The sequence below is a fragment of the Musca vetustissima genome, unplaced genomic scaffold (assembly GCF_032173495.1).
Source record: "Musca vetustissima isolate MV318-11 ecotype Yass unplaced genomic scaffold, APGP_CSIRO_Mvet_v1 utg10199, whole genome shotgun sequence".
In the NCBI taxonomy this organism is placed as follows: Eukaryota; Metazoa; Arthropoda; class Insecta; order Diptera; family Muscidae; genus Musca; species Musca vetustissima.
Genome location: NW_026875741.1, coordinates 150,624 through 161,110, shown reverse-complemented (window position 1 = coordinate 161,110; position 10,487 = coordinate 150,624). Strand labels below are relative to the sequence as shown.

At 40.5% G+C, this 10,487-nt stretch overlaps 1 protein-coding gene across 1 annotated transcript; it reads left to right on the top strand.

Moving 5' to 3' along the window:
* The first annotated feature begins 2,948 nt into the window (after nucleotides 1-2,948).
* On the top strand, nucleotides 2,949-8,927 carry LOC133338269 (gustatory receptor for sugar taste 43a-like). The gene is made up of 11 exons (XM_061546445.1): nucleotides 2,949-3,102; nucleotides 3,379-3,433; nucleotides 3,506-3,650; nucleotides 3,709-3,802; nucleotides 7,286-7,444; nucleotides 7,754-7,816; nucleotides 7,885-8,157; nucleotides 8,230-8,308; nucleotides 8,391-8,652; nucleotides 8,716-8,805; nucleotides 8,865-8,927. Exons 1-11 carry the CDS (start codon nucleotides 2,949-2,951, stop codon nucleotides 8,925-8,927), a joined length of 1,437 nt encoding a protein of 478 aa, XP_061402429.1.
* The last annotated feature ends 1,560 nt before the right edge of the window (nucleotides 8,928-10,487 follow it).

Sequence of the window (10,487 nt, the reverse complement as noted above, 5' to 3'; positions counted from 1 at the left end):
AATACGCGTCGAGAACTGAGGTCATGGGCAACGAAAACCACTAAATTCTACCCATGACGGTCGGTTCTATGCACCGGATTGACTCGGAGGAATCAACTTCCGACCAAGAGCTGTCAACCCAGCAAGTACATGTTTGTGTATTTTTTCAACATGGGAGCTTCATTACCCGGAATGTTTGCTGTGATTTCTTATGGTCCGGTATTGAGGCAAACCCCGGACCATGGTTCTGCTCAGTTTGTCACAACAGCATCCACCACAAATCTATCTCGGTGAGATTCAACAATGCGGAGAATGGGTACATTTCAGGAGTTGTTCCGGCCTTAGCCGTATACAGGAATAAAGCGAAAGGGACTACGTTGGCTCATGCTGCACCAATGCAGTCTCCAGCGAGTCGTCGTCATCACCGCGGTCCAAATCATCATCGTCTTCGGATTACGTGACTCCTCCGCAATCTCCGCAGCAGTAATCTGCGCCGAAGCCGTTAACACCACACATTGCTGTCGCAACTCCTGATAACATATCTTTTCTCCAATTCAACTGCGATGAACTTCGAGGGAAAATCAACGAGATAGTGGATTTTATAAGTCGCTACGATTCAGAAAACGAAGCTGAACAACACCTGCAGTCTTCAGAGTTGTAATTAGAGGTGGAGAATTAGCATTCCTATTGCACCATTCTGTCCAGTACCGACCTATCTCGCTTTAGTTAGACTCTAGTGACCCATACATTGAATTTATGGGTGTAGCGGTCAAGTGTGGTTCCGCCGAGGTAGAGGTGTTTAACGTTTACATTCTACCGTTAAATATCTGTGCCCCGCGTTATTTGCCTGACATTAGCCATCTTTTGGAAGGCAATAACAGTCTGGTACTAGGGGATTTCAATGCACATCATGAGTTGTGGCATTCCGTCATAGGTAATGACCAGAGGGGCATGGCGCTGGCTGAACAAATTGATAGCTCAACGTATTGCACGGTGAATGAGGACATACCCACCATGATAGAGAACCTCGAGAGTGACCGGGCGAAGAGAATAGAATCTCCATGGTGATGTTGAAGCAGCTTGATGAGCCAGGAGTAGAATAAAGTTCTCAGGAGTAGAGTAATAGCCACCCTAACGTCGAGAAAACAACCCTCCAGCCAAATTTGAAACGTTGGATCGTGAACTATATGTGTGGACGCCAGTCGTACGTGGAATTCAGAGACAGAAAGTCGAAGGCCCGTAGAGTTAAACACGGAGTGCCCCAAGGATCGGTGGTATCTTTGGAACTCTTTAACCTCTACCTCTCTGGAATTCCACGCCCACCGGACGGCATAAAGATCGTAACATATACAGATGATTGTACGATTATATCGCCAGGACCTAAACTTGATGACATTTGCGAGAGGCTGAACAACTATCTCGTGGATATTTCAGACTTTTTCCGGTCGAGGAATATGGAAATATCCGCCACTAAGTCAATGGCCACACTGTTTATAACATGGACAGCGGATATGCGGCTATCTTTGAATGCGCAGGTCGAGGGGTCCACAATTCCGAACACCAATTACCCCAAGGTTCTAGGGGTCACATTCAATAGGCTTTATAAGTCTTTCGCGCATGCCACAGCTATTTGCGATAAAATCAGGAGCAGAAACAAGGTTCTCAAGTCGCTAGCCGGCAGCACTTGGGGAGCTGATAATTTATACAGCAATAGGCCGGTATGTGGTAAACTATGCGGCGCCAGTGTGATCCGCTAACGTCAGTGCAACGCAGTGGAAAAATCTTCAATCCTGCCAGAATGCCGTCCTGAGGACTGCAACAGGTTGTCTCCTCATGACTCCAATAGACCACTTACGTGAGGAGACGAATATCCTTCCTGTGCGTCAACACAACAAGATGTTATCGATGCAACACATGCTTGGGTGTTATGGGAGTAGTCATACAAACCGTTACCTAATGGATAGGCAACCACTACCTAGGCATGTTAGGGAGGATTTCCATGATCTGTAGAGAGAGGTCCAAAGGTACAAAAGGGAGCCTATAGATCAACAGGACTATCAAGCAGGATTGAATCGTATTCACACGGATGCAGTTGAGGAAGCAGTTCAGGAATATCGTGTGATTACCATGCGCCTATGATAGCTGCAGAAGAGCAGCGGCTATCTCGGCAAACCAGAGTGGTTTTGGCACAACGAAGATCTGGATGGTGTAGCCGCCTCAATTCATATTGGTCACGAAATGATGGAGAGGTCGACAATATCTGCCCGGGATGTGGTAACAGACCACATGACACGCTATATCTATTCAACTGCCCAGCCAAACTCACTCACCTAACCCCATCTTTTCTTTGGACTCCACCGATATAGGTCGCAGTCTTGCTGAACTTGGAGTAAGAAAAAAAACCAGGATAAGGAAAATAGAAGAAATACAAGCTTCTACAATAACAACATGTCTAGATCGTCTCAGCTAGTCGAGATATGACGATCGGTATACTTAAAGGTGGGTCTAGGACCAATATTTCGCGGCGTTACAAACTCTTGGGGCTGCACAAAGCTATAATACCCTGACAACATAATAATAAATATAATAAATTATCAAATGATATACGGCATCAAAGCTGTTTCCATAATCTGTTTTTTATTACTTTTGAATAAAGTAGTGCAAACTGGAATCACCTCACCTGTTTTTCCCATTATTCCCATATCCTCTTGTTGTTGTATGTATGTGTGTAGGTGTTATGTCCTCCTAAACTATTTATCTCACGCTATATTAAAATTTGTACGAATATTTTGTTTACAAAAGCTGCCGGCGCCGAAAGTACGCCTGTGTTAGGACATAGCATTTGCGAACATTTAAAACTTGAAATGTGGACAGTGATGTTTGGCAGAAGTCTTCGAATCGTTTAAGAGTTTAGTTGCAATTAAAAGAAAATACCGAATATCAAAACCACTATCACACAAGAAATTAGAATGGAAATATCGGAAAACAGTCGTTGCATATATATTGTCAGTAAGATATTGGGTTTGGCCCCGTTTTCCGTAAAGAAATCCGAAAAGGGCAACTATGTCGTGGAGAAGAGTATACCGTTTATAATTTATGCAGCTGTATTGGCATCGGCAATGGGTAAGATAATAAGCGATCATAGTTGATTCAATATAGAATATAAGGTGTTCATCTTCGAATATATTATATACTTGAAATTTGAAAAAAAAAATATTTAATTAAGGGCGAAAAAGTTCTGAGATCTCTTTCTTTAAAATTCCTGTATATAGCGATGAGATGTTGGTGTATCAGGACCTTTTATTCGATAAAGAATAATATTACAAAAATATTCGGTCTAAAAAATCCCAATTTTAACCAATAAACCTTATAATCAGAAAATCATTATTATCTTTCCAGCTTTCCTAACATATCGGGGCCTACTATTTGATGCCAATTCCAAAGCACCACTGAGGTAAATAATTCCAAAATTTCTCAATGTAAATAAATTTAGAACATTGGACAAATTTGTTTTACGTAATTTCAGACAATCATTTCGCATGAAATCTATAACCTCAAAAGCCGTTACCTCAATGGATGTATCCGTAATTGTTATGGCTGTAACAGCTGGAGTTCTGTGTGGTATATTTGGATTTAGCTCTACCAGAGAATTGAATGTGCGTTTACAAAAAGTGAGGTGCTATTTCGAAACATATAAGAAAATATTTTAAAAAATGTCCAATACTGCAGGTGGATGCTTCCATTAATGGTGGCAGGAAACGGGAAACTCTTAAAGCCATAGTATTACTAATGTTGCCGGTGCTTTCTATATCCACTTTGATGTGTAAGTGAATAAATAATTTGGGATTACCATATTTTTATAAAAAAAATTGGATATTATTGAGCATGTCCTAAAATAGTTCTGTTTCATAACCTGCTAAAATCTTTTATTGGTCGAAATTGTTTTCGATTCTGTGTTTATACATTTAAAAAGTTGACAAATTTCGACGGAGGAGAGAATGACCCCTCCAGAATGAGGAGAGAATGTCACAGTTCGCCAGATTTCCATCACCTCTCAACGCCACTCTTTCCTTAATCATCGCAAAGTCAACGGACAAACTTTCAGACAGTTCAGTAATCAGCGCTTCACAGAACTCTCCATTCCTTCTGATGTATGGTAGCAGAAAGGAAATTCCGGGACATTATTGCAGCTGCAGTCGCTAGATTTACACCTGCTGGCCGAACAACCGAGATGAGACCTAATTTCACAGCAGAGGCAAGGATCCGTCAGGTTTTACATAATTCTCGTCTTGACGGCTTTAACCGTGATGCACCATTGGGCGTCGACCAACGCCCCATTGGAATAGTCCAGAGTACTTAATGAGCACCCTAGAGTAAGTCCGCCAGTACCAATTCGAAGATCTACCATAACGTCTTCAAGGACTATCTAAACCTCTGCCTTTCTATGGGTCAGGCACCCTGTTGATATTGAAACTCCACATCGAGCCCAAGCTCTTCCCGCGAAATTTCTGAGCTAACCAACTGCAACCAAATTGCAGCCAATAGGGGCTAATCTCAAATCGTCTGGCTGAAACCTCTGTTTCAGGGGCTACTGACAACCGTGGATCCGGGAAACTTCCGGGCGGTACTAGTTTCAGTTAATTTTGACTAGGGTACCAGTAACCCTTCAGACACTCATGTTTCAAAGACTCCTGATACCCGTGTCTCTGGACAAGCTCCGGCCGGTACTAGTTCCAGCCAATTTTTACTAGGGTACAAGTAACTCTTCAGACACTCATGTGTCTCCACAACACGTCTAGTCTAACGCCCATCGACGTCGGAACACTCCAACTGGAAACTCCCCGAGGTAGTTGGTCTACCAAATAAGCGTTCGTCGATTTAACCCAGTATATCTCTCGTTGGAAGTCAGCAGATTAGTGGCGGTACAGAAGCGAAATAAATATTTGGAACATCTGAAGAGTTGAGTAAACTTTGGACAACGGTTAACTCACTCTCGAAACCTGGTAAGAAGGATGATAGGACCGCAGTTACATTTAAGGACGAAACTGTGACTGATCCGTAGATATGTGCAAGTTATTTTAACCGCCAGTTTGGCGAGCATCACAAAAGAAGAGTACTACGTCGTATAAGACCTCTACCCGGCGAGGAGGTAACACTACAGTTTTCCATGGCCGATGTAGTTTGTGCTATTGGTAGCGCTAAGTGATCTAAAGTGTTGGGTTCTGACTGTATATATTTATGCTAAAACAGCATTGCGAGTCCAGAGTAGAGTACCTGACCAAATTCCTCAATTTTGTCAGGTACTCTACTCTGGTGGTCCCGCTAGGTGAATTATACAGACCGATATCATTTATGTGCCAGTAGCAAAGACTGTTGAGGCATTTATCCTCCCAAGTAAGAACCGGCCGTGACATACAACAGTATGGGTAGCGGAATAAGAAGTCCAAACCCCATAGAGCGAAACAGGGAGTTCCCCTGGGTGGAGTGATATCTCCGGAACTATTTTACCTCTACCTTTCCGGTATTCCATTGCCAGACGGCATTATGATCGTTACGTATGCAGGTGATTGTACGATAATGAGGACAAATGTGTAATGTTGAACGCCCATATCGCCGATTTTGCAGCCCCCTTCCACGCGATTGCGGAGATGAGAATGCCATTGAATGTGCTTGTCGAGGAGCGTACAATTCCGACCACTAATACCCCAAAATTCGGGGTAGTAATGCATTACTTGGCTCGCAGATAAAGGCAGATACGGTATTAGTCTTGTCTGCGAATTCTAATACTGTGCAATGGAGAAGTATTCAGACCTGTCAAAACGCCGCCCATGTGTGTCAGGAATGATTTGCGTTACATAGACAAAGAGGTGCAACGTTATAAAAGGAAGTCTCTAGTTCTAGTTGCCCAGTTGAATACAGAGTGAATGCAGTCCTCCGAGCTAACCCCCAACCATCGCAGCTATAGAACGTCAGCTGCCCAGACAAACCAGAGTAGCTTCGGTTCAATTACTTTCAGGATGATGCAGTCAATTCGGGCAACTCTAGGGAGAAGAGAACTCATACATTTTTGGCGCATAATATACAGGTTCTCGGCAGGTCACCTTACTTACTTGGCTGGCTTATGACAGTACGGTTGTTCCAAGCGCGTTGGTCTTGGGCGCATCTAATCCAATTTAAAAGACCATTTCCGAGATGTTGTCTTCTACTTGATCTTTCCATTGGATTCGTGACATGCCCTTCTCCGTGAACCATCACTTGGCTCGCTTTAAAATACTTTTAAGTGGGGGAATCCTTATTCATTACACATGTTCTAGCCAACGTAGTCGTTGCAACTCGATCCGTCTGACTATGTCGATGCCCGAAAATAGATGGTAAATGGCAGATCGGCCCATATATCTTCCGGAGAAGATCTTCCAAGAGCTTCCTCATCTGCCTTGCGCAAGTATCCATCCTTCAGATCCATACAACAGCACGGGTAATATCGGAGTCTTGTAGAGTGTGAGTTTGGTCTGGCGAGAGTTGGCCTTGCTTTTGAGCTGTTGGCCAACACTATTCTCCTCCGCATTTCAGATCTGATGTTATTAGTATATAAAATCGTTTACTACCTGGAAGCTGCAATTTTCAAGTTCCACAGTTGGTCCGAGTCTACTGGACGTCTTGCGCGTTGATACCATCAGCATGGTCTTTTCGCCATTTACTGCCAATACCACTTTGGCAGACTCCTTCTCAATTCGTTCAAAGGTGGCAATGTTCGACCCATTATGTCGATGTCGTCGGCGTAGGCGAGTAACATATGCTGTTTGGTGTGCAGAGTCTCATTTCTGTTCACATTTTCATCTCGTATGACCTTTTCCAGCAACTGTCACCTTGTCTGAATTCTCGTTCGGTATTGAAGGGCTCCGAGAGGTCCTTTCCGATGTTAACTGCAAACCAGTTAACGTTATCTTGCATAGCCGTATTAATTTTGCAGGGATGCCAAACCGAGACATGGCTTTAAACACCGCTGAACGGATAGGGCTATCGAATGGGATTTTATAGTCGACGAATAGGTAGAATGTGCCGATGTGTTTTTCGTGGGGGTTTTCCAGGATCTGGCACAGAGTGAAAATCTGGTCAATGGTGGATTTGCCAAACCTGAAGCCGCTTTGGTATGGTCCAATAATTTCATTGACCATTGGCTTCAGTCGTTCATACAGCACGCTGGATAGCACTTTATATGCGATGGGAAGGAGACTTATTCCTCTATAGTTGGCAGGGGACCTGTGTTTACAAAAAAAAAAATGGTAATTTATATTGTTTAATCCAGGGACCTTGATTTTAACCGTCCATGATTCCTGGATCAGTCCGATGTGTGTATTACTTTTAAGCTATTGTTGCCAACCCACAACTTTGCAACCCAAAGATTTCGAGCATTCCTACTATCGTGAACTCGCTGCCGCAAACTCTGACAAGGCCGCTGCTATTTGTAGTTGAGGAATGCCTCCTTTTCTCACCATCTGGATCTAAAAGGTTATAAAACATTGTCCAGAGAAAATATTACCGATAATACGTGGTATGTTTTGTGTCCAAAAAGGGGTAACATTTTTAAATTTATGAAGGGAAAATATAAAACAAATTCGATTAATTATTATTGGAGGTACTGGAGCAGTTCAATGATTTTATTACTGAAATATTTACAACAAAATATTTTTTATTAAAAATTTATTCGTCGACTCCATTGCGATAATAACCATATTTGTATACATATCTCTCCCATTTTTGCTCTTGTAACTAGTTTTCGATATTTGGACATGGTTAAGTTTTGCCGAAAAAGAAAACACCGAAGGTGAAAATATAGGTGGGCTTATAATATTCTTACTATTTTTTTATGATTGCTATAATTCTTATACCAAATTTACATTTCAGATCTAAATGCTTTGTGGTATATACCTTTTTATGGACTGTATTATATTTTGACATGTCTGCATGTGTCATTTGCCAATACTGCGTTGAGTTTGAGTAGACGTTTTAAATCCTTAAACATGACATTAAAAATGTCATTTTTAACCACCGGATTAAATGATGAACCAAAAAAGTCAAATATACCCCGAATAACACCAGTAATACCGACCAAAAGTAATGAACCACCATTGCAAATAAGTTTTACAAAAATTGCCTCTGAAATGTATCAGACACCAGGTAGGTGTAGATCATTTTCTTTTCATAAAATAAGTCGCAAACAAATCTGAATTTCCATTTTTTGCCTTTTAGAAAAGAATAAATCATTGCTGCTGAAATTATTGGCGGAATGCCACGATTCGTTGGCAAAATGTGTGGGCTTGGTATCCAGGTAAGCTTTTCAAATGAATCGATAGGGGGATGGATCCCTGTAACACTCTTTTTATATTACCAGATTTCTATTTGTCTTTTAGTTCATATGGCATGGCTGTTCTGTTTATACTCCTCTCATGTTTTCTCCATCTGGTAGCCACTTCGTATTTCCTATTTATGGAACTTTTGGAAAAGAATAGCGGTGGAATTATATGGCTGCAAGTCCTATGGATAACATTTCATGCATCACGGCTGCTCTTGGTTGTGGAGCCATGCCATCGCATAAGTGCCGAATCAAGTAAAACCATACATATCATATGTGAAATTGAAAGGGGTATCCATGATTCGATTTTGGCAGAAGAGGTAAAGCAGAATTTTATTAGAATTAAATATTAAAATATACAAATTTGTTTTATTTTTTCCCAGGTTAAAAAATTCTGGCAACAACAGCTGGTTTTTAAGGATCGTTTTTCGGCATGCGGTCTTGTAATGGTTGATCGCAGTCTTTTAACATCTGTAAGCCAAATCAACTGATCGTTCGCACAATTGTATAACTTTTTAATTTTTTCTTACAGATTTTCTCAGCAATTGCAACGTATTTGGTTATTATCATACAATTCCAGAAAAGTGACGGCTAGAATTTTGTAATCATTGTTTTTAAATAATAAAATAATAGATGTGTTTAAATTTAAATAAAACAAGAAAACCCAACGAAATTAGACAGAAAATACTGTTATCGATATAAGTTTTTGGAAAAACATACGTGGGTTAAGGCGCATTTAGACTATTCCTTCTAAATCGATTCGATTTGTAAATCGAGATATCAAATCCTAGTTCTTTATACTAGTATTAAAATGAAATGAAGTGGATTTGTCAGCTGTTATTTGTTTACGTATACATACATATTTCACTGCAAATTTTGTGCTAAGCCAGGGTTGAATTATGTCGATTTAGCATAGTATTTCGAGCAAATCGAGATATTGAGTGGATTTAATTGTGAGTGGTAAATCGAGGTAAAGCAGCGCGATTTTGCAATAATATCCCGATAAAAATTGTAGTCTAAGTACACCTTTACATATCTCACTTTGACATGATTCAGCCTCGCAAAGTTCGGCCTTGGGCCTGTCATTTGTCAGTAGCAGGACTGTCACGAAGTGGAATGTCGTAGTTGGAGATTGAAGTGGGAGGTGTAAAACAAAGCAGATTTCTGAATAATAGGAAACTTTTTGCAGAGTCGGAGAATTTGAGGTTGCAGTCAAATCTAGAGGCTAAACAGGAGAAGTAGGATCGGCACCAGGGATCTTAAGCCTGGATGTTGTCCAAAATATTGAGGGAATGAAGAATTGACAATTGTTTATAGAAGACAGTTTGCTTCAAAGTTATATAAACTTGTGCACAGCAAGATAGCTTCAATGAAGAGTTGTTCTATCTAGTTCAGTTAGCTGATCGCTCCTTTTAGTTCAGCTCTTTTGACTGAACTAGTTCGGTCTTCTAGTTGTAGTTCATTCGTTCACAATTAAGCTCTTTTATTCAGCTGTCGTTTTACTTCGGTAGTTCTTTTAATAGTTTATGGCTCTCGGAATCGTTCAGTTGATAGGTTGTGTTCTTGGAAGATTGTGATGTGTGAATAAAAACAATTTTACAATTTTGTTTTATTTATGGTGAGGATATTATATAGAAACATTTTAAAACAGTTTATGGGGATCTATAAGGTGTGGATTTTTAAAGAAAAGTTTCAGAATTATTGAAAAATTTCTTGTGAGCATAAATAATAGGCAACATATTTTATATGTTTACTAAGTGAAATCGCTGCAAATATCACATGCAAAATAAAACTCGATCGGTGCCGCTTCCATTTAGAAAAAAATCGAACTAGGTCAGTAAAACACTCACATTTTAACTAAAAGGAACGATTATTCCAGTTCGTTCTTTTAATGAACTAAAAGGGGCGACTTTGAAAGACCTAGTTCAATCGGTCTTTTAAGTGAATTGTTCATTTGAACTAGTTCGTTCGTGAACTGTACAACTTTAATTGAAGCAGTTAATACCAATGGCAATGTTAGGAAAGCCTGAATGATCCTAAATAATGTCAGAAAAATAAATTATACGATATAGATTACTTGGAATCACCTCAAGAATCAGCTTTTTGAAAATAGTTCCATGGTTTAAATAGTTCCATAGTTACAACAGAAGACGGG

Bases quoted from the DNA above. Each gene is read 5' to 3' on its own strand.
- LOC133338269 (XM_061546445.1), top strand. From the start codon at position 2,949: ATGGAAATATCGGAAAACAGTCGTTGCATATATATTGTCAGTAAGATA. The intron at 3,803-7,285 runs GTAAGTGAATAA...TGTTTAATCCAG, and splicing joins TTCTATATCCACTTTGATGT to GGACCTTGATTTTAACCGTC. The intron at 8,653-8,715 runs GTAAAGCAGAAT...ATTTTTTCCCAG, and splicing joins ATTCGATTTTGGCAGAAGAG to GTTAAAAAATTCTGGCAACA.